The sequence below is a fragment of the Kogia breviceps genome, chromosome X, assembly GCF_026419965.1.
Source record: "Kogia breviceps isolate mKogBre1 chromosome X, mKogBre1 haplotype 1, whole genome shotgun sequence".
In the NCBI taxonomy this organism is placed as follows: Eukaryota; Metazoa; Chordata; class Mammalia; order Artiodactyla; family Physeteridae; genus Kogia; species Kogia breviceps.
Window position 1 is genome coordinate 90,320,709 of NC_081330.1, and position 25,011 is coordinate 90,345,719.

Sequence of the window (25,011 nt, forward strand, 5' to 3'; positions counted from 1 at the left end):
CAGGTGTGCCTGTCTAGGCTTAATCATTAAATCGTGGTCAAATCGCTCTCCCGGAGCGCGTGAACAAAAATGAATGGATATTTTCGTTAAAAAAAAAAAAAAAGAGAGAGAGAGAGAGAGACTTTCGGACTTCACCCAGGACTGAGGATGCAGGAGGCCGAGCGTACGGATGGCAGCGAGGGGTCAAACCCCGCCCGGCGCCGGGTCGGCGGTGGAGGAGTCGGAAGTGGTCGGGGTTTGGGGGAGGAGATCCGCTCACACACAACAGGAGAGGCTGCGCCGCCATATCTGCTGCCGCCGCCGCAGTTGCGAATGCAGCGTCGGGACCCGGCTGCCTCCGCGCCGCCGCTAAGGTTCGTGTCGCTCCCCCCCGAGCCCCCTGCCCTTGCCGCCTCACCCCCGGCGGCACTGCCCGCTCTTTCTGGCCCGTTGAGCCCGCTCCCTCCCCGCATCCATCAGGGCTGAGGACCATGGATCCGGGCAGCAGCAGCAGCAGCAGCGACTCGGCTCCCGACTGCTGGGACCAGGTGGACATGGAAGCACCGGGTTTGGCCCCGAGCGGGGACCGAGCCGCCTCGGCGGCTGCGGCAGCAGCGGCCGAGGCCCAGCGTGAGCCCCTCAGCTCGGCCTTCAGCCGACAGCTCAACGTCAACGCCAAACCCTTCGTGCCTAACGTTCACGCCGCGGAGTTCGTGCCGTCCTTCCTGCGGGGCCCGTGCCAGTCGCAGACCCCCCCGGCCGACGCCCCCGGCATCGATGAAACCTGCCCCGATGCGGGCGACCCTCAAGGTAAAAGGCTGGGACGGGGGGCACCTGTGGAACATTCCAAAGAGGAACAGTTAGTGTGGCGTGAAGGTTCCAATTCAGCCGTTACCATGGAACTTTCGGAACCTGTTGTAGAAAATGGAGAGGTGGAGATGGTCTTAGAAGAATCATGGGAGCACAATAAAGAAATAAGTGAAGCTGAGCCAGGGGGTAGTTCCTTGGGAGATTCGGGGCCCCCAGAAGAAAGTGGGCAGGAAATGATTGAGAAAGAGGAAATCAGAAAATCGAAATCTGTGGTCGTACCCTCAGGTGCTCCTAAAAAAGAACACGTAAATGTGGTATTCATTGGGCATGTAGATGCTGGAAAGTCAACCATTGGAGGACAGATCATGTTTTTGACAGGAATGGTTGACAAAAGGACACTTGAGAAATATGAAAGAGAAGCTAAAGAAAAAAACAGAGAAACTTGGTATTTGTCCTGGGCCTTAGATACAAATCAGGAAGAACGAGACAAGGGTAAAACAGTAGAAGTGGGTCGTGCCTATTTTGAAACAGAAAAGAAACATTTCACAATTTTAGATGCCCCTGGCCACAAGAGTTTTGTCCCAAATATGATTGGTGGTGCTTCTCAAGCTGATTTGGCTGTACTGGTAATCTCTGCCAGGAAAGGGGAGTTTGAGACTGGATTTGAAAAAGGTGGACAGACAAGAGAACATGCGATGTTGGCAAAAACAGCAGGGGTGAAATATTTAATAGTGCTTATTAATAAGATGGATGATCCCACAGTAAATTGGAGCAGCGAGAGATATGAAGAATGTAAAGAAAAGCTAGTGCCCTTTTTGAAGAAAGTCGGCTTCAGTCCCAAAAAGGACATTCACTTTATGCCCTGCTCAGGGCTTACCGGGGCAAATATTAAAGAGCAGTCAGATTTCTGCCCTTGGTACACTGGATTACCTTTCATTCCGTATTTGGATAATATGCCAAACTTCAACAGATCCATTGATGGACCAATTAGACTGCCAATTGTGGATAAGTACAAGGATATGGGCACTGTGGTCCTGGGAAAGCTGGAATCAGGATCCATTTTTAAAGGCCAGCAGCTTGTGATGATGCCAAACAAGCACAATGTGGAAGTTCTTGGAATACTTTCTGATGATGCTGAAACTGATTATGTAGCCCCAGGTGAAAACCTTAAAATCAGACTGAAGGGAATTGAAGAAGAAGAGATTCTTCCAGGATTCATACTCTGTGATCCTAATAATCTTTGCCATTCTGGACGCACATTTGATGTTCAGATAGTGATTATTGAGCACAAGTCCATCATCTGCCCAGGTTATAATGCGGTGCTGCACATTCATACTTGTATTGAGGAAGTTGAGATAACAGCCTTAATCTCCTTGGTAGATAAAAAATCAGGAGAAAAGAGTAAGACACGGCCCCGCTTCGTGAAACAAGATCAAGTGTGCATTGCCCGTTTAAGGACAGCAGGAACTATCTGCCTTGAGACATTCAAAGATTTTCCTCAAATGGGTCGTTTTACTTTAAGAGATGAGGGTAAGACCATTGCGATTGGAAAAGTTCTGAAACTGGTCCCAGAGAAGGACTAAGCAGTTTTCTTGTTGCCCCTACACAATACTGTGAGAATTGACTACAAAAGTTCACCACCTTCTCTTATTTACTGCCCATTGAGAGACTTTTCTCCATATTTTGCAAAGAAAAAATTCACAGCAAAAAATCCGTGTTTTGTCAGCTTTCTCATGTTGAGATCTCAGTAGTACCACTGCTGAATTTACCCATAAGTTTCCTCCTCCTATGCCATTCTGCTTCCTTGAACAGAATCAGTAATAGCTTTGTAAGTGATGTGGATGTAATTGTCTATAACAATGAAAAATTAATATATTTTTTAATTTTTCATTTTCCCTTAGGATATTTAGACAACCCTTGTTCCACGCAGACCAGAGTGTGTCAGTGTGTGTGTACATGTTAAAAATACAGCTAACATGTGAATAAAATATTCCATTTGAAACTCTTATTGGTATTTGAAATGCTTTTGAATATTTTTTTAATTTGTCTGTAATACTTCTCAATTAGGTTTTTTACTGTCTTAAGTAACTGAATACATTCTATTAACTGGGCTTTTAACAACTGTCCTGCACTCACTGTTTTAAATGAGGAATTTACAAACAATGCACAGGTTTGTGTTAAAGGAAAAATTTTAATTTTGAGAAAAATAATTTAGAGCTCTTCCCAATGAACTTTGTTTTCTGTGTTCAAGTCCAGTCAATAAAGGAGCTCTTCTGCTTCCTCACTTGTGATTTGAAAAAGAAAAACTCAGACCATCTATCAAGTCCCCAAATGTTGAACATGGCCAGATTATAAATATACCTGGGGATTCAGACCGTATGTTGACTAGACTGTTATCTGCACTCCCTCATCTTAACACACCCCTTTGTTTTATTCACCAAGAGACTTGTGATGTGGGACACAACACAGTAAGGGACATGACTTGAGAAGGTAAATGCTTGCAATAGTAAGTCATTCACTGACAAGTAAGGGTTATTGAGGGTCCTGAGCTTGGAGATGGGGAGACCATTCCACTCTTCTATTCTTCTGTGCTTGGGGTTAGTAGGAAAGGTGGGAGGTCATTTTTACAATCAGATCATGACCCACTCTTGGGGTCAGAGTTAACTGGACTCATCTCTGAAGAGTACATTGAGGAAAACAACTGTGGACCCTGAGGTGGCTACTTTTATTGCCAGGAGAGTGGCCTTATAACCTGCATAACTATCAACAGCCGCAAGAACTTTCTGTCTTGGTAAGTAGGTAGTGGCCCAGTGTAAACACTGCCCAATGGTGGGCAGAGCCAATTCCTCACACTCATGGGGTGGTTGAACAAGGGTGGAGACTGCTGCTGGAACACTATGGGCTATGATCAGGACCTTTCTCTATGGTCCCTTTCTTGTGTCCCCATGTACCTCCAGGATATCTAACCTGTCAGAGATAGCCACAGGTCTTGTCAGGGCATCAATAGCATAGCTCTGAATCATCCAACCATAGATCTTCAGGGCATCCACAGGGGAAAAGAGGATTTTTATTTTGTCATATGTCAGCTAACCTAACGCACAAGGATGTGCCTTATGTTGTCTTGGACCCAGTCCTTTAATAATTAGAATATCAGTGGCAAGAGTTTCGTCTTATTTTACAGTTCCTTCTCTTGCCTCTGTGCTCTGAGCTTTGTACAAAATACAGGCCAATCCAGTGTTCGCTAAAAGTTTTGCCCCGGCAGCCACTTTTTAAAAATTTATTTCTGATGCTGCATCAATCTCATTGTTTTGCAATTTTAGTAATTTACCAATAGGATAATTGTGGATAGCATCCACTAATAGGCCAAAGACACAAGACAGGACAGAACTCTCTTTTTCTCCACCCAATTTGGATAATTCCCCATCCAAAACTGGCTCCTAAATGTCTTTTCTCATTAGCCAGTTGTATAGAAATTTCTCTACCAGGAGCTCTGAACTCTATAAACAACTTTCAGAGACCAGGACATAAATCTTTGGGAGTGGATTTTAGAAACCAATAATTTTCATTTCAGTGATCATCCGTGTGGTTGGAGACACCTGACCCTGGCTCTTTAAGAAAATATTCAGTATACAAACTCATGGTAATGTTTTTTTTCCTAACTTCATGAATACCTTCATTTATAGTTCTTAATGTCTGGTAGTGTTCTTCAATACTGCAAATTGAGGCCATTCACAAACACAGTACAGTTTCCACAGGGCATACAAAACAGTGTCCCTTCAGAGGTCCCTGTTGCCTCTAATTCAGACCAATTTAACTTAACTGTGCCAAGAGCACCTCAAATTCCTGGTAAGCAAGATCAGTGTAGAAACTCCCCAAGTCTGGCTGCATCCTGTAAATACATCATGAATTTACTATGTCAGGATGACTCTTGGCTACTTTTCTCCAAAGGTTCTTCCTTTTATTCCTCATTATAGGACAAATCTGCGGAGATTTAGGAAAAGGGCCCAACTTATTTGGTATGTCAGCAAAGACCCATGAAGGAAAGAAAGTGGAAAGCTTGGGCTGGGTTGAAGCTAGCAGACCTCCACGTTGAGCATGTTTCTCTGGTACCCAGGACAAGTTGTCAGTGCTATTAATATCCACTATGGTTACCATTCCTGTCTTCAATAGACAAATCCTTTCTCAAAATAGACTATCCTTTTACAGTGTCATGATTCTGATTTACTACAATGCAAGAACCTGCTCTCTTTAAAGTTTACTTATGCACATTTTTCAGTACAAATATTCAACCCATACACTTTAGTTAAAATGACTGGTTTAGTTGCAGGAAAATTATTAGTTACTGTGTCATGGCCATACAAAAGAAACTATGCAGCAACCACAAATTCTGCCAAAACCTGAGCAAAAAAAAAAGCTTTGTTTACATACAAGAGGGCAGTTTACAATTTGACACTGTAGCCCGTAGAATATTCACTATTGGATTCCCTTACAGTTCTATCTTGCACTCAACAATGCAGATTGTTTTAGAGGAAATTTGTCTAAATTCTAGGGGGGATTCTGTTTTCCTTCACTTATTCTTTAAAAAATTGTATAGTTTCTTTTATAAGTCAGTGGATGAAAGGTTCAGGCTCTAAGAATCAGACATCAATCAAAAGGGTTTTCGGCAAAGCCCCTTGTTTTCTACTCAGATTAATATTAAGCAATCAGAATTTATGTGCACACATAATTTTCAGACAGTTCTCAGCCCTCTAATGAAGATATTTCTCTCTTTCATTGTTGAACTTCAAAAGTCCAAGTAGAGAATATTGAGACCTGCCGCCAGTTTTAGAATGAGAGCACAGAAAGAAAAACAAAAGATTTGTCTAGTCAGGCTGCTGTATACATTCATGTCGCTGTATCTCTCATTTGATATGATATATATCCAATAAGTGTCCAATTATAGCTCTTCTTTCCTCACATTTGGGGCTCTGATTAAAAGACTTCCTCTAATCTCTAACAGAGACTTAGATGAATTATCTCCTCCTGAGACTGCCTTTACTAGCTGTACCACAATGTATCAGTGACCTTTTACCATACCAATAAATTTACAGAACACAATGTCACATGGCAAATAAGCAAGAAAGACCCCAACTGGCTTCTGCTGGTTTAGCTGACAGTTCCTGGATTAAAGGTTAGTGTTTGATTTCTACCTTTTATTTCTTTTTGCACCCTGCTTTAACTGATGCTTATATGACATATTTGGCTTTCCAAACTGCTTTAGCTTCTTTTGCCAATTTGGTAAGGTATAAATGAATAGGTGAAATAAAATGTACTAATACATTTAAAAAATTTTTTAACATCTTTATTGGAGTATAATTGCTTTACAATGAATGGTGTGTTAGTTTCTGCTGAACAACAAAGTGAATCAGCTATACATATACATGTATCCCCATAGATCTTACCTCTTGCGTCTCCCACCCTCCCTATCCCACCCCTCTAGGTCGGGCACAAAGCACTGAGCTGATCTCCTTGTGCTATGAAGCTGCTTCCCTCTAGCTATCTATTTTACATTTGGTAGTATATATAAGTCCATGCCACTCTCTCACTTTGTCCCAGCTTACCCTTCCCCCTCCCCATGTCCTCAAGTCCATTCTCTATGTCTGCATCTTCTTTAAAATATCTAAAGTATTAACTCCTGAGTGACGTTAATGACAGAATGCTTCATCCCCATCTGTGTTCTTCAATGTGTGCCAAACCCAAAAGAACTCTGGTCTGAAAGGGAAATGAGCTGCAAGCATACATTTTTCACGTTTAAGAAGGGAACACCAAGGTTTGAAGGGAAGGAGATACATCTAAGGAGGCTTTAACCTTAAAGGACGGTGATTCAGGACAGATGTGTGGTGGCTTCACAAGATCCTGGTAGTGGGTAAAAAGTTGCAGTGACCAAATTTAACATAATTCAAGAACATTTGCCTCTATGGATGGCACACTATTCAAGGCCTGAAGGGAAGTTGGGGGCACGAGAAAGGTCATATTGATTTCCCAGCAGAATCTGAACTGGGCCTCCAGGTGTCTAGGGGACAAATGCACATAAGTTTCATTCTGTGAGACAAAGAGGTCAAAACTGCTGGCAATATTGGCAGCATGGCACCAGCTCTGATGGTGATACTACCAAGCCTCACAGATCCCCAGGTATCAGTGTTAGGTCTCACACTATCTACCATTGCCTGACTGAGTTAGCGGTATCCAAAATAACACATATTACCTGAGTGTGCAGATGTAACAGCTACAATGAAGGGCAAGTTCTACTCTGGGCCACCCTGGTGCCCCCACCTCTTCCAGAAGATCCCATTGTCAGAGAAGTGGCCATATCAAAATATGACATAGAATATACTTAGCATGGTGCTGAGGAGATAGTGGCCCTCTTTTTCTTCCCCTGCTTATGTTTTAGACAGTGATTGGTAAGCTGCAGAAGGGACATTGATCCATGGCACATGGGTAATGCACCATGAAGCCACTAATTGGAACCCTGAATAAGCCACCTCACCCCTCTTCTATGAGTCTCTGGTCCCTCATGCATAATGTAGAACTAATGCCAGTTACCTCGTGTTGGGCTGCACCCTGCAGACCTGCAAGATCTGTACTTGCTCAGCCTCAAGACCGAAGAAAGAACTCTGAGTCAGAGACGTCAATGGTTTAATGGATGGGGGATCTTACATGTCCGAAGCAAGGTCTTGGAGAGACACCCCACCATGTGCAGCGAAAGGCGGGCAGGACATGGTGGCAGTCTGCTCCCACGGGGAGGGGGAGGTTACCAGTTATGGGGGGAATTGATGTCTGGTCAGCTCATTGGTTACCAGGGAAACCAGCAGAGGAGCACACCCCTCACTGCTCCACTGATAAGCTAACAGGTGGAGATGTTCTGATCTAACGATTAGAACAATCACTAGCTGGGGCTGGGGGCAAGTACATGGACATTTACTGATTAGGCTCTATGATTAAGAGGGAAGGTCAGTCATGTGAGTAAGGCATAAGTGAAGCAGGGACTGGTTAAGCAAGGCATGTACAGAGAGTAAGAGAATAGCCATCTTGGGTGGCCTGATTGAACACCTTGTTTATAGGATTGTTGTGAGTACTGAACAAGGTAGCACATATGAAAATGTGGCTCAGTCCTTGTGAGTTTATTTCCTTCAGTGCATAGTCAATCCTTACCCTTGACTGTGTTTTTGACTGTAGGAGCTCTGCTTCTCCTCACTAGGTTTGTTGATTGCTGATGCAATAACTTTTCCTACCAATGCCCTATGGTAAGAAAAACTGATTTTTTAAAAAGAGGAAATATGTCCAGCCCCCCGGGGGGGTGGGGTAGGGGGACTCAGAATTTGTCCAATCCAGTCATGGCTATCCCATTCCCCTTTGTCAGATGATGGGTTTTCCAGCCTCCTCTACACCTAAGGGTGGCCATGTGACCCAGTTGTTCCCATTGATGTGTACAGGAATGTGTTGGGGACTTCTATAGAAAAAGATGGTACTTGGGATATGATAGATGACTGGAGCAGTTGCAGCTATATTGTGACAAGCACATGGTCATAGAATCAACCTGCTGAAAAATGGCTGAGCAGAAGGATGGAAGCTGTGGTATCCTTATGGCATCTTTGAACAGCTGAACAATGCAAGTGTACTTCCAGACTTCTTATCAGGAGAGAAAAAAGAGTAAGGCCCTGTTTATACCATTGTCTCTAAACTAGCTGCATAGTAAACTCATTTGAAAGTAGCTTTTAGCAATGCTAGTGCCCTCCTCCATATCCAGAAATTCTGATTAATTAGTCTATATTATGGATGTGGACATTTTAAAAAATCTTTCTGTTATACTGTCAGATACATGACAAGATGTACCATTATAAAGAACCCATGTAGATCTCACATAGCTCCAACAGTTAAGAACTCTTGGTTAATTTTATTTCATCTACACTCCCACCTACTTCTCTCCACCTGCAGATTATTTTGAAGTTAATCCTAAACATCATGTCACTTAACAAAAGATTATTTCAGTATGTATCTCTAAAAGACCTAGACACTTTAAAAGTACAAGCACAGTAATACGATCTCATGTAAAATTAATTATAATTCCTAAATATTTTCAAATATTCATTCCTAGTTTAAGTGTTCCAATTGTGTCATAAATACTTATTTTTTTGAAATTCAATTTTTAAATCAGGATTCAGCTTATGCCCATGCATTATACTTTGTTAACATGCTTATTAAGTCTGTTTCAACCTATAGGTTGTCCCTTCTTTTGTTTTTCTTGTAATTTATACACTGAACAATTTGGGTCCTTTGTTCTCTAGAGTTTCATACAGTCTGGATTTTGCTGACATCCTCCCTTTGTCATTGTTTAACAAGTCCCTCTATCTCCTGACTTTCCTGTAAATTGGTTGTTAGAGATAGAGGCTTCATTGGAGTCTTCTTTCTTTCTTTTATTTTAAAGCAAGAATACCTCACAGGTAATGCCGTGTACTTCTGTCTGGATATACATAATGTCTGGTTTGTCTCTTTTTTTAATGAAGTTAGCAGACACTGATGATTAGTGCCTAGATCCAGTATTTTGTTACAGCTTGTAGTACGAAGATATTCTATTTATTTTTCTTCATTTATTAACTAGAATACCTCTCTAAAGAGAATATTTTCCTCATTAATTATTTGACAACACAGTAGATATACAGATGGAAGGATAATTATTTGATTCTTTCCTTCCTTTTAAGAGTTTTCAAATTATGAATTTATTTCTTAGCACTTTTAAAGGTGACCACAGAGTACATTTTAGAATCAATATGAATAAAATATCTAAACACATTTAATGTGTTCAAATCTATTTACTTATTATTCTTATAGATGCTCAAACTGTACCATTTTTAGGCACTTAGGCTCTTCAGATTAGCTAGTGAATCCTTCTTACATGACCCCAGTAGTCCTTCCTCTTTTCTGGTGCATCAGGTTGTCCAAGGCTCACTTCATTTATACATTTCCTCAAGTCAGTTAATTCATCATGTAATCTATATTTCTTTTTTTAGTGGAAAATGCTGTTTAGAGAGTAAAATCGTAGTGCTTGTCTGTATGCTACTGGGTTCATCATGGTTTCTAGTGTTTTGTAGGGGGCAGAGCTAAGTAATAGGTATTTTTAAAAGCAAAATATAGCATGAGTTTATCCTGATACTTCTCATTCAAATTCAGGGCTCCAGGGTATTTGCTTTACACCCTTGAACTTTCATCAGCATGTCCTTTCTCTGAAACCACAAGTCTTGACTCCCAATAACATAGAAAAAATTAAAAATTGCTCATTAGTCTTATCCCAAAATTCACAGCCAAGTGTCCAAAAAAACATGCCAACATTACCAATAAAAATACTGATTCTGAAAATAGTTTAAAGTTTTTATCTGATTCTTTTGGTCCTCAGGTTATATCCTCTAGGAATGTGCAGAACAAATGGCTATATTTTAAAACCATTAAAAATAGTCTCTGTGTGGTAATGCCATCAACTGGATGCACAATAAAGTATAATAGATTCATTTTGCTTTTCATTAAGTTTACCTTAATTAATTAGTTTTTATAAATTTGCAGAAAATGTATATAATATCAAAGTCAAACCTACAAAACAATGTATTTTAGCAAAATCCAGCTTGTCTTTTTGTCCCTACCACTTTGTACATTCTCACATATGTACTTTTTTTAGTTTGTTGATTATAATTCCATATTTGTTCATACTTACGATGTATGGTAAGTGATAATGTACTATACAGTTTCCCCATTTTGATTTTTCTTCAATTGTCAATATATCCCAGAGAGTGTTACCAATCAATATATAGAAATAGTCATCATTCCTTTTTATAGCTGCATAATCAATTATTTTGTTTTTCAAGTCCTCTACTCATGGACATTTAATTATTCCAGTTTTTGTTATAACACATATTTCTGCAATCAATAACATTTTCATATTTTCCCAGTGTTTCCTTGATTTTGAGAATTGGGATTTATGGACTAACAGGTATGTGCTAGATATTGCCAAATTCCCCTCCATAAGAATTTTACCATTTTGCAAGAAGTTTGTCTTTTTAAAAAACTTCCCAGGTGATTCTATGGTTCTGCAAGGGTTGAGAACCACTGGTTTTAGTTGTTCTTAGTTGTTTTTTATTGTTGTTGTTGTTTGATTTGTTTTGGATTTGTTGTTGTTCTTGAAGCTAAATCATAAGAATCTAATGCACAATTCATAATGGAAATGTTCCTATGAGGTCCAATACTAGTAGAGATCAGGGACTGTGCTGCATTCATCTCTACATGCACAGTGGCTAGCACAGGAGATCCAACAAGCACATGCTTATTAAATATATGTTGAATATTGAATGATGTAGTGAAGTGTAGTGACATCATATTTAATTGGTTTCTTATCAAAATATATTACTGTGCCTGCCCCTACACCAGATGTTTTATTCTCTGAAGTCATGGGGTGGGTATTATTCATACATTATGTAGCAAACCTTTCTTTAGAGTGTACCACGTGACTGGCAGGATTCTGGGTAGTACAGATAGAATAGAAAGGAAAACAGGCAAAAATGTGTGCCGCTGTACAATTTATATTTTAGTGGGGAGATACTAAATAAAATAAGAATTGAATATGAGCAGAGGAGTACTAAGTGCTAAGAAGAAAATGAAAGCAGTGTAACAATGAGACTGACAGGGATTTTAGCTGTGGTTTGGTTAGACCTGTCTGTGCCTTTTAAGCAGGAACCTGAATTAAACGAAAGATGGCTTGTCATAGGGAGCAGTTTTGAATATTTATTGAGTAAATGAGTGCTTATGATTGTCAATAGAATCATGTCTCTAGCTATGAACCTGTCCTCAGATCAAAGAACCCCTCCCTATTCCTGTGTGTTAACACCTCTCTTTCCATCCCCCCGTGGTGGCCCACAAAAAGCCTGCTTGAGAAAAACTGGACTCATTCCACATAATCACCAAGTTAGATCTTCTGGATATTTATCAAACCTTACAGCTAGACAATAGAAAAATATCTTCTCAGGGACATGAGGAGTATTCATAAAACTTTACTTTATGCCAGGTCACAAAGAAAGTATCATCAAATTCAATAAAATAGAAATAACACAACCAGCATTGTTTTTATCATAGTACAATGAAGGTAAAACATTTTTCTAGAAGTCGTTACATAAGAAAAATTTAAAAACCTATTAATGAGGGCTGAGTTGCACAGAGGAAGTGTGCTGGGCCCATAAAACTATTAAATGCTCTTAAGTGAAAGGGGAAATACAGGGACTTCCCTGGAGGTCCAGTGGCTAGGACTCCATGCTTTCACTACCAAGGGCACAGGTTCAAGCCCTGGTTGGGGAACTAAGATCCTGCAAGCCGTGCGGCATGGCCAAAAAATAAATAAATAAAAAGAAAGGGGCAAGGGGGGGAAAGTGGCGGGGTTGCTAGTGGTGGGATGAATTGAGAGATTGGGATTGACATACATATAGTAATAGGTATAAAATAGATAAATAATAAGAACCTGCTGTATAAAAATTTAATTAATTAAATTATTTTTTTAAAAGGGGAAATACAAACCAAAATAGCAGCATTAAAAAAAAAGGATATTAGAAACACCACATATCATAATATGTGGGATATATTTTAGCAGTTATTAAAGGAAATTTAATATTTATATTAACTACAAATATTTACATCAATAAAATTCTTAAATGAAATTAATGAATTAAAATTTCAACTCCTAAAGTTAAACAAAAAACAAAATAAACCAAAAGAAAACATTAATGATAAAGATAAAAGAAAACATTAAAGACATAAGAAATGGAAAAATACTAGAAGTAAATAAATCAAAATACTGTTTTTAAAATAAATTAACAATAAGGAATCAACTGCTAGTTAATGTAATAAGAAATAAGTAGAAAACACAGATACACAAAGTAAGAAATAAAAAGAGGAAAATAACTATTAAAACAAAAATTTTAAATAACAACAAAAGACCTGTTTGCATAATAAGTTGAAAACCTAAATGATTAGTATGATTTCACAGGAAATAAATAATTTGTCAAAATGACTGGAATTGAGATGGAGATCCTAAGGAAACCAATTTCCATAGAAGAAATAGGGAGATTTATTAAAGAATTACCTCATAGGAAAGCACTAAGCCTTAAAATTTTCACAGAAGAATTTTACCAAAACTTAATTATCAACTAAACACAACACTATATAAGCACGCTTAGTGCTACACAAAATATTCCAAAACATAGAAAATAAAGAGAAATTCAAATTATTTTTATGAAATGATTATAACATTGATACCAAAACCTGATAAGACAGTATAATAACAGAAAGCTAAAGAATAATGTCAATTATGCATATTGATTAATATCTCTTAAATTTAATATCAGTGGACAGACTATAACACCACATTAGGAAAATAATACACCATGAACAAATAGAATTTATTGTAGGCAACCAGAGATGATTAAATAATTAGGAAATCCACTACTATCATTCACCTTATGATAGGTCTAAGGAGAAATATCATATAAGAATCTCCAGAAATCCTGAAAAGGAACGCAGTGAAATTCAAAACTCATTCCAAAAAAATCAAAACAAAACAAAACAAAATAATAAAACAACAACAAAAAAACAAAATAGGAACTCATGGAAATTTCCTACATATATATATATATATACACACACATTATGTTTATGGTATTTGTGAGTGCATCTAGAAATTTAGATATACACACATACAAAGCAAGTGTCCATTATATATGTAAATCAATAAGAAAATAAACACTAAAATTCCTAATAGGAAACACAAGAGGCATTCCTGCTAAAGTCATGAACAAGAAAAAAAGTTATCCATACTTTTTTTTAAACATCTTTATTGGAGTATAAACTGCTTTACAATGGTGTGTTAGATTCTGCTTTATAACAAAGTGAATCAGTTTTACATATACATATGTCCTCATATCTCTTCACTCTTGCATCTCCCTCGCTCCTATGCTGCCTATCCTACCCCTCTAGGTGGTCACAAAGCACGGAGCTGATCTCCCTGTGCTATACGGCTGCTTCCCACTAGATGTATATTTTACGTTTGGTAGTGTATATATGTCCAGGCCACTCTCTCACTTCGTCACAGCTTACCCTCCCCTCTCCCCATATCCTCAAGTCCATTCTCCAGTAGGTCTGTGTCTTTATTCCCGTCTTACCTCTAGGTTCTTCATGACCTTTTTTTTTTTTCAGATTCTATATATATGTGTTAGCATACAGTATTTGTTTTTCTCTTTCTGACTTACTTCACTCTGTAGGACAGTCTCTAGGTCCATCCACCTCAGTACAAATAACTCAATTTCATTTCTTTTTATGGCTGAGTAATATTCCATTGTATATATGTGCCACATCTTCTTTATACATTCATCTGTCCATGGACACTTAGGTTGCTTTCATGACCTGGCTATTGTACATAGAGCTGCAATGGATATTTTGGTACATGACTCTTTTTGAATTATGCTTCTCTCAGGGTATATGCCCAGTAGTGGGATTGCTGGGTCGTATGCTAGTTCTATTTGTAGTTTTTGAAGGAACCTCCATACTGTTCTCCATAGTGGCTATATCAATTTACATTCCCACCAACAGTGCAAGAGGGTTCCCTTTTCTCCACACCCTCTCCAACATTTATTGTTTGTAGAATTTTTGATGATGGCCATTCTGACTGGTGTGAGATGACATCTTATTGTAGTTTTGATCTGCATTTCTCTAATGATTAATGATGTTGAGCATTCTTTCCTGTGTTTGTTGGCAATCTGTATATCTTCTTTGGAGAAATGTCTATTTAGGTCTTCTGCTCATTTTGGGATTGGGTTGTTTGGTTTTTTTTTGATATTGAGCTTCATGAGTTGCTTGTAAATTTTAGAGATTAATCATTTGTCACTTGCTTCATTTGCAAATATTTTCTCCCATTCTGAGTTTTGTCCTTTCGTGTTGTTTACAGTTTCCTTTGCTGTGCAAAAGCTTTTAAGTTTCATTAGGTCCCATTTGTTTATTTTTGTTTTTATTTCCATTCCTCTAGGAGGTGGGTCAAAAAGGATCTTGCTGTGATTTATGTAATAGAGTATTCTGCCTATGTTTTCCTCTAAGAGTTGGATAGTGTCTGTGCTTACATTTAGGTCTTTAATCCATTTTGAGTTTACTTTTATGTATGGTGTTAGGGAGTGTTCTAATTTCATTCTTTTACATGTAGCTGTCCAGTTTTCCCAGCACCACTTATTGAAGAGGCTGTCTTTTCTCCACTGTATATTCTTGCCTCCTTTATCAAAGATAAGGTGACCATACATGCGTGGGTTTATCTCTGAGCTTTCTATCCTGTTCCATTTATCTATATTTCTGTTTTTGTGCCAGTGCCATACTGTCTTGATTACTGTAGCTTTGTAGTATAGTCTGAAGTCCAGGAGCCTGATTCCTCCAGCTCCGTTTTTCTTTCTCAAGATTGCTTTGTCTATTCAAGGTCTTTTGTGTTTCCATACAAACTGTGAAATCTTATGTTCTACTTCTGTGAAAAATGCCATTGGTAGCTTGACAGAGATTGTGTTGAATCTGTAGATTGTTTGGGGTAGTATAGTCATTTCCACATTGTTGATTCTTGCCACCCAGGAACATGGTATATCTCTCCATCTGTTTGTATCATCTTTAAATTCTGTCTTCAGTGTCTAATTTTCTACATACAGGTCTTTTGACTCCTTAGGTAGGTTTATTCCTAGATATTTTATTCTTTTTGTTGCAATGGTAAATGGGAGTGTTTTCTTAATTTCACTTTCATATTTTTCATTAGTGTATAGGAATTCAAGAGATTTCTGTGCCTGACTCTTCAGGAGAAAAGGGAGATGACTCAAATCAATAGAATTAGAAATGAAAAAGGAGAAGTAATGACTGACAATGCAGAAATACAAAGGATCATGAGAGATTACTACAAGCAACTATATGCCAATAAAATGGACAACCTGGAAGAAATAGACAAACTCTTAGAAATGTGCAACCTTCCGAGACTGAACCAGGAAGAAATAGAAAATATGAACAGACCATTCACAAGCACTGAAATTCAAACTGTGATTAAAAATCTTCCAACAAACAAAAGCCCCGGACCACATGGCTTCACAGGCAAATTCTATTAAACATTTAGAGAAGAACTAACACCTGTCCTTCTCAAACTCTTCCAAAATATAGCAGAGGGAGGAACACTGCCACACTCATCCTATGAGGTCACCATCACCCTGATACCAAAACCTGACAAAGATGTCACAAAGAAAACTACAGGCCAATATAATTGATAAACCTAGATGCAAAAATCCTCAACAAAATACTAGCAAACAGAATCCAACAGCACATTTAAAGGATCATACACCATGATCAAGTTGGATTTATCCCAGGAATGGAAGGATTCTTCAATATATGCAAATCAATCAATGTGATACACCATATTAACAAATTGAAGGAGAAAATCCATATGACCATCTCAATAGATGCAGAGAAAGCTTTCGACAAAATTCAACACCCATTTATGATAAAAACCCTGCAGAAAGTAGGCATAGAGGGAACTTTCCTCAATATAATAAAGGCCATATATGACAAACCCACAGCCAACATTATCCTCAGTGGTGAAAAACTGAAATCATTTCCTCTAAGATCAGGAACAAGACAAGGTTGCCCACTCTCACCACTATTATTCAACATAGTTTTGGAAGTTTTAGCCACAGCAATCAGAGAAGAGAAAGAAATAAAAGGAATCCAAATGGGAAAAGAAGAAGTAGAGCTGTCACTGTTTGCAGATGACATGATAGTATACATAGAGATTCCTAAAGATGCTTCCAGAAAACTACTAGAGCTAATCAATGAATCTGGTAAAGTAGCAGGATACAAAATTAATATCCATACTCTTGACTATTTGAACTTGTAGTACAGCTATTAGCCAACACAATTAAAAAATCAAACACTAAAAAAGTGGTTGTAGGCATAAGAATTGAAAGAAAAAAAGGAAATTCTGTCGATTGTAGTATTTATTTGGAGAAGGTGAGAAATGTAGTGATAAAACTAAAATAAACAATAAAATTTTGGAAAATTAATGTAAAAAATTAATGACTTTATATATATAAAGAATAATCAGAAACAAGATATAATAGAAAAGAGAATCTTATTTATAATAGCAACAGATAAGATAACGTTGTTAGGAATAAACATACTGGGTGGCCCAAAAAGTGCTTCTGGTTTTCTAAGTAAAAATAAAAGACACATTTTCCTTTTCACCTAGAACTTTATTGAACAACATATTCACCCTTTTGTTCCACTACCTTCTGCCATTTTTCAGGCAACTTCATAATTCCATCTTCCCAAAACTTTTTTATCTTTTTGAGCAAATAACTGTTGCATGTGTCTTTTACAGTCTTCCAGGGAATGGAAATTTTTTCCATTAAGAGAATTTTGTGAAGACCAAAATAAATGGAAATCTGAAGGTGCAAAGTCTGGTAAATACAATGGATGAATCCGAACTTCCCAGCCAAGCTGTAACAACTTTTGCCTGGTCATCAAACAAACATGCGGACGTGTGTTATCCTGATGGAAGACTATGCATTTTCTGTGGACTAATTCTGGATGCTTTTCTTGAAGTGCTGCTTTCAGTTGGTCTAACTGGGAGCAGAACTTGTTGGAATTAATTGTTTCATTTTCTGGAAGGTGCTCATAATAGAGGACTACCTTCCAGTCCCACCATATACACAACATCACCTTCTTTGGATGAAGAATGGCTTTTGGTGTGGTTGGAGGTGGTTCATTTAACTTGCCCCACGATCTCTTCCATTCCACATTATCGTACAGTATCCCCTTTTCATCACCCATCACAATTTTTTTAAAAAATGGAATGTTTTCATTACGTTTCAGTAGAGAATATCATGCAGAAATATGGTCAAGAAGGTTTTTCTTGCTTAACTTATGTGGAACCTAAACATCAAAGTGATTCACATAACCAAATGGTTATGTGCAAATGATTTGCAATGCTTGACTTGGATATTTTGAGTATGTCGGCTATCTCCCATGTGGTATAACGTTGGTTGTTCTCAATTATTTTTTCCATATGATCACTATCAACTTCAACTGGTCTACCCGAACGTGGAGCATCAATCAGTGAAAAATCTCCAGCATGGAACTTCGCAAACCACTTTTGACACGTTTCAGCAGTCACAGCAACTTCTGCATACATTGCAGAAATCTTTTTTTGCCTTTCAGTTGCATTTTTACCTTTTTTAAAATAATAAAGTGTAATATGCCAAAAATGTTGCTTTTTTCTTCCACCTTCAATATTAAAATGGCTACACAAAAATTCACCAATTTTGGTAAGTCTTTTTTTAAATGCACGCTGATATTACAGCTGTCACGTACAATCTAACAAAATTGTTTTGACTGAAGTTAGAGACAACTAAGTGCTACTAGAGCCATCTTACAGAACAAAACCACATGAACATTTTGGTTGACCCTATATAATGTGGAAAAGCTATATAAGAACAAGTTTAAAGACTCCTGAAAGCTATAAAAAGTAGGAAAATTATCTTTTGGTTTTGGATAGGAATACTCAATATCATTTAGATAGAATTAGCTCACAAATTTAATGCATTCTTAATTTTTAAAAAATACCAGCAGGTTATTGTTGTTGTTCTTCTTAGAGAAAGACAAGTTGACTCTAAATTTCTTCTGCAGAAAAACAAAACATGCAAGAATAGCTACAACACACTATGAAAAAATAGCAATAAGGGGAGACTAACCTAACCAAAAATAAAACATGCTATAAATTCTTGATAATTAAAACCATATGGTACTGGCACTTGAATAAACAGACTAGTGAAATAGAGTAGAAAATTTTGAAATACACCCATGTACATATTGAAACTTACTACATAGTAATGGTGACATCACCGTTATGACTGGGGAAAGATATACATTTAAATAAATGCTGTTGTGACAACTGGACAGCCATTTGATAAAAGATAAAATTTGATCCATAATTCATACCATAAAAAGAATAATCTCCAAATGATTTAGAGATCTATATGTAAAAAATGGAACTCTTAATATTAGAAAATAATACAAGTAGATTCTGTAATAACCTGGGAGTGTAGAAAGGACTTCTATCAAAGAATCAAAATTCAAGGAGCTTCAAGATGGCGGAAGAGTAAGATGTGGAGATCACCTTCCTCCCCACAAATACATCAGAAATACATCTACATGTGCAACAACTCCTACAAAACACCTACTGAACACTGGCAGAAGACCTCAGACCTCCCAAAATGCAAGGAACTCCCCATATACCTGAGTAGGGCAAAAGAAAAAAGAAAAAAGAGAGACAAAAGAATAGGAATGGAACATGCACCAGTGGGAGGGAGCTGTGAAGAGGAAAGGTTTCCACACACTAGGAAGGCCCTTTCCAGGTGGAGACTGCGGGTGGCAGAGGGGGGAAGCTTCGGAGCCATGGAGGAGAGCACAGCAACAGAATGCAGAGAGCAAAGCAGAGAGATTCCCACACAGAGGATAGGTGCTGACCAGCACTCACCACCCTGAGAGGTTTGTCTGCTCACCCACCGGGATGGGTGGGGGTTGGGAGCTGAGGCTTGGGCTTCAGAGGTCAGATCCCAAGGAGCAGACTTGGGGCTGGGAGCCGAGGCTTGTGCTTCAGAGATCAGATCCCAAGGAGCAGACTGGGATTGGCTGTGTGAGCACAGCCTGAAGGGGGCTAGTGAGCCACAGCTAGCCAGGAGGGAGTCCAGGAAAAAGTCTGGAGCTGCCGAAGAGGCAAGAGACATTTTCTTGCCTCTGTTTCCTGGTGCACAAGGGAAGGGGATTAAGAGCGCTGCTTAAAGGAGCTCCAGAGACAGATGTGAGCTGCAGCTATCAGCTCGGACCCAAGAGATGGACAAGAGATGATAAGCAGCACACCAAGAAGCCTGTGTGCAAGCACAGGTCACTCTCCACACCTCCCCTCCCAGGAGCCTGTGCAGCCCGCCATTTCCAGGGTCCCGTGATCCAGGGACAACTTCCCCGGGAGAACACACAGTGCACCACAGGCTGTTGCAACGTCATGCCGGACTCAGCCGCCATGGACTTGTCCTGCATTCCATACCATTGCCTTCCCTCAGCCTGAGTGAGCCAGGGCCACCGGAAACAGCTGCTCCTTGAGCCCTGTCCTGTCTGAACGGAGAACAGAGGCCCTCAGGCGACCTACATGCAGAGGTGGGTCCAAATCCAAAGTTGAACCCCAAGACCTGTGCAAACAAAGAAGAGAAAGGGAAATTTCTCCCAACAGCCTCAGGAGCAGCAGATGAAATCTCCACAAACAACTTGATATAGGCCGCATCTGTGGAATAACTGAATACACAACAAATAATCCCACGTTGAGGAGGTGGACTTTGGGAGCAATGATATATATATTTTTCCCCTTTTTCTCTTTTTGTGAGTGTGTATGTGTATGCCTCTGTGTGTGATTTTGTCTGTATAGCTTTCCTTTTACCATTTGTCCTAGGGTTCTGTCGGTCCATTTTTCTTGGTTTTTTTTTTGTTTTTTTTTTAGTATAGTTTTTAGGCGCTTGTTATCATTGGTGGATTTGTTTTTTGGTTTGGTTGCTCTCTTCTTTCTTTCTTTTTTTACAACACCTTAAAACATTTTTAATAATAATTTTTTTATTTTAGTAACTTTTTATTTTATTTTATCTTCTTCTTTCTTTCTTTCTTTTTTTCCTCCCTTTTATTCTGAGCCATGTGGATAACAGACTCTTGGAGCTCCAGGCAGGAGTTAGGGCTGTGCCTCTGAGGTGGGAGAGCCAAGTTCAGGACATTGGACCACAAGAGACCTCGCAGCTCCACGTAATATCAAACGGCAAAAATTTCCCAGAGATCTCCATCTCAACGCCAAGACGCAGCTCCACTCAGTGACCAGCAAGCTACAGTGCTGGACATCCTATGCCAAACAACTAGCAAGGCAGGAACACAACTGCACCCACTAGCAGAGAGGCTGACTAAAATCATAAGGCCACAGACACCCCAAAACACAGCACCAGTCGTGGATCTGCCCACCAGAAAGACAAGATCCAGTCTCATCCACCAGAACACAGACACTAGTCCCCTCCACCAGGAAGCCTACACAACCCACTGAATGAAGCTTAGCCACATGGGGCAGAAACCAAAAACAACGGGAACTACGAATCTGCAGCCTGTGAAACAGAGACCCTAAACACAGTAAGTTAAGCAAAGCGAGAAGACAGAGAAACACACAGCAGCTGAAGGAGCAATGTAAAAACAAACCAGATTTAACATATGAAGAGGAAATAGGCAGTCTACCTGAAAAAGAATTCAGAATAATGATAGTAAAGATGATCCAAAATCTTGGAAATAGAATGGAGAAAATACAAGAAACGTTTAACAAGGAACTAGAAGAACTACAGAGCAAACAAACAATGAACAACACAATAAATGAAATTAAAAATTCTCTAGAAATGATCGATAGCAGAATAACTGAGGCAGAAGAACAGATAAGTGACCTGGAAGGTAAAATAGTGGAAATAACTACTGCAGAGCAGAATAAAGAAAAAAGAATGAAAAGAATTGAGGACAGACTCAGAGACCTCAGGGACAATATTAACCACACCAACATTCGAATTAAGGGTCCCAGAAAAAGAAGAGAAAAACAAAGGGACTGAGAAAATACTTGAAGAGATTATAGTTGAAAACTTGCCTGATATGGGAAAGGAAATAGTTAATCAAGTCCAGGAAGCACAGAGCATCCCATACAGGATAAATCCAAGGAGAAACATGTGAAGACACACACTAATCAAACTATCGAAACTTAAATACAAATAAAAAATATTAAAAGCAGCAAGGAAAAAACAACAAATAACACACAAGGGAATCCCCATAAGGTTAACAGCTGATCTTTCAGCAGGAACCCTGCAAGCCAAAAGGAACAGGCAGGACATATTTAAAGTGATGAAGTGGAAAAAACTACAACCAAGATTACTCTACCAAGCAAGGATCTCATTCATATTTGACAGAGAAATTAAAACCTTTGCAGACAAGCAAAAGTTAAGAGAATTCAGCACCACCAAAACAGCTTTACAAAGGGACTCCTCTAGGCAGGAAACACAAGATAAGGAAAATACCTACAATACAAACAATAAAGAAAATGGTAATAGGGACATACATATCAAAAAATCACCTTAAATGTAAATGGATCAAATGCTCCAACCAAAAGACATAGACTGGCTGAATGGATACAAAAACAAGACCTGTATATATGCTGTCTAAAAGAGACCCACTTCAGACCTAAGGACGCATACAGACTGAAAGTGAGGGAATGGAAAAAGATATTCCATGCAAATGGAAATCAAAAGAAAGCTGGAGTAGCAATTCTATATTCAGAAAAAATAGACTTTAAAACAAAGACTCTTACAAGAGACAAAGAAGGACACTACATAAAGATCAAGGGATCAATCCAAGAAGAAGATATAACAATTGTAAATACTTATGCACCCAACATAGGAACACCTCAATACATAAAGCAAATACTAAGAGCCATAAAAGGGGAAATTGACCATAACACAATCATAGTAGGGAACTTTAACACCCCACTTTCACCAATGGACATATCATCCAAAATGAAAATAAATAAGGAAACACAAGCTTTAAATGATACATTAAAGAAGATGGACTTAATGGATATTTAAAGGACATTCCATCCCAAAGAAACAGAATACACTTTCTTCCCAAGTGCTCATGGAACATTCTCCAGGATAGATCATATCTTGGGTCACAAATAAAGCCATAGTAAATTTAAGAAAATTGACATCATATCAACTAACATTTCCAAACACAATGCTATGGGACTAGGTATCAATTACAGGAAAACATCTGAAGAAATACAAGAACATGGAGGCTAAACAATACATGACTTAATAACCAAGAGATCACTGAAGAAATCAAAGATGAAATCCAAAAATACCTAGAAACAAATGACAATGAAAAAACGATGACCCAAAACCTATGGGATGCAGCAAAAGCAGTTCTAAGAGGGAAGTTTATATCAATACAATCCTACCTTAAGAAACAAGAAACATCTCAAATAAACAACCTAAACTTACACCTAATACAATTAGAGAAAGAGGAAGAAAAAAACCACAAAGTTACCAGAAGGAAAGAAATCATAAAGAGGAGATCAGAAATAAATGTAAAAGAAATGAAGGAAACGATAGCAAAGATCAATGAAACTAAAGCTAGTTCTTTGAGAAGATAAATAAAATTGATAAACCATTGGCCATAAGAGGAGAAGTAACACTGACACTGCAGAAATACAAGGGATCATGAGAGATTACTACAAGCAACTCTATGCCAATAAAATGGACAACCTGGAAGAAATGGACAAATTCTTAGAAATGCACAACATTCTGAAACTGAACCTGGAAGAAATAGAAAATATGAACAGACAAATCACAAGCACTGAAATTGGAACAGTGATTAAAAATCTTCCAACAAACAAAAGCCCAGGAACAGATGGCTTCACGGGGGAATTCTATCAAACATTTAGAGAAGAGCTAACACCTATCCTTCTCAAACTCTTCCAAAATATAGCAGAGGGAGGAACACTGCCAAACTCATTCTATGAGACCACCCTCACCCTGATACCAAAACCAGAAAAAGATGTCACAAAGAAATAAAATGACTGGGCTTCCCTGGTGGCGCAGTGGTTGAGAATCCGCCTGCCGATGCAGGGAACACGGGTTCATGCCCCGGTCCGGGAAGATCCCACATGCTGTGGAGCGGCTGGGCCCGTGAGCCATGGCCGCTGAGCCTGCGTATCCGGAGCCTGTGCTCTGAAACGGAAGAGGCCACAACAGTGAGAGGCCCGCATATCACAAAAAAAAAAAAAAAGAAAGAAAGAAAATGACAGGCCAATATCACTGATGAACATAGATGCAAAAATCCTCAACAAAATACTAGGAAACAGAATCCAACAGCATATTAAAAGGATCATAGCTCCAGGTGCGGAATTCCGGACTTGGCAACCACCAGCGCGGAGTGTGCGCGCCAGTTGGGAGCCAGCCCGCCCGACGGCCTGGGGCACCTACCAGGCGCCAGTGGGGGACCACAGACACCTAAGGGGACAGGAGAAACCCCCAGCGACCAGCATACTTGAGTCGACGGCTTAAAGATGGCGGAAGAGTAAGACGCGGAGATCTCCTTCCTCCTCACAGAGACATCAGAAATACATCTACACGTGGAACTTCTCCTATAGAACACCCACCGAATGCTGGCAGAAGACCTCAGACCTCCAAAAAGGCAAGAAACTCACCACATATCTGGGTAGGGCAAAAGAAAAAAGAATAAACAGGGACAAAAGAATAGGGACGGGACCTACGCCAGTGGGAGGGAGCCGTGAAGGAGGAAAGACTCCCACACACTAGAGGCCCCTTCGCGGGCGGAGACAGCGGGCGCCGGAGGGGGAAGCCCCGGAGCCGCGGAGGACAGCTCAGCCACAGGGGTGCGGAGGGCAAAGCGGAGAGATTCCCGCAGAGGATCGGTGCCGACCGGCACTCACCAGCCCGAGAGGCTTGTCTGCTCGCCCGCTGGGGCGGGCGGGGCCGGGAGCTGAGGCTCGGGCTTCAGTCGGATCCCAGGGAAAGGTCTGGAGTTGGCAGAGTGAAGACAGCTTGAAGGGGGCTAGTGTGCCACGGCTGGCCGGGAGGGAGTTCGGGAGAAGTCTGGAGCTGCCGAAGAGGCAAGAGACCTTTTCCTCCCTCTTTGCTGCCTGGGCGCGAGGAGAGGGGATTAAGTGCGCCGCTTGAAGGAGCCCCAGGGGCGGGCGCGGAGCTGCCGAAGAGACAAGAGACTTTTTCTTGCCTCTTTGCTTCCTCGGGTGTGAGGTGAGGGGATTAAGAGCACCGCGTAGAGGAACTCCAGAAACGGGCGCGAGCCGCGGCTGTCGGCACGGACAGTAGAGACGGGTGTTGGACGCTAAGGTTGCTGCTGCCACCACCAAGAGGCCTGTGTGTGAGCACAGGTCACTCTCCACACCGGCCCTCCCGGGAGCCCGTGCAGTCCGCCACTGCCGGGGTCCCGGGATCCAGGGACAGCTTCCCCGGGAGAACGCACGGCGCGCCTTGGGCCTGTGCAGCGTCA

The 25,011-nt window shown here is 39.9% G+C and overlaps 1 protein-coding gene across 1 annotated transcript; it reads left to right on the forward strand.

The window, feature by feature from the left end:
• The first annotated feature begins 265 nt into the window (after positions 1-265).
• Positions 266-2,461, forward strand: GSPT2 (G1 to S phase transition 2). Its single transcript, XM_059051318.2, has 2 exons — positions 266-353; positions 460-2,461. Exon 2 carries the CDS (start codon positions 471-473, stop codon positions 2,370-2,372), a length of 1,902 nt encoding a protein of 633 aa, XP_058907301.1. The 5' UTR covers positions 266-353; positions 460-470; the 3' UTR covers positions 2,373-2,461.
• Positions 2,462-25,011: the final 22,550 nt, after the last annotated feature.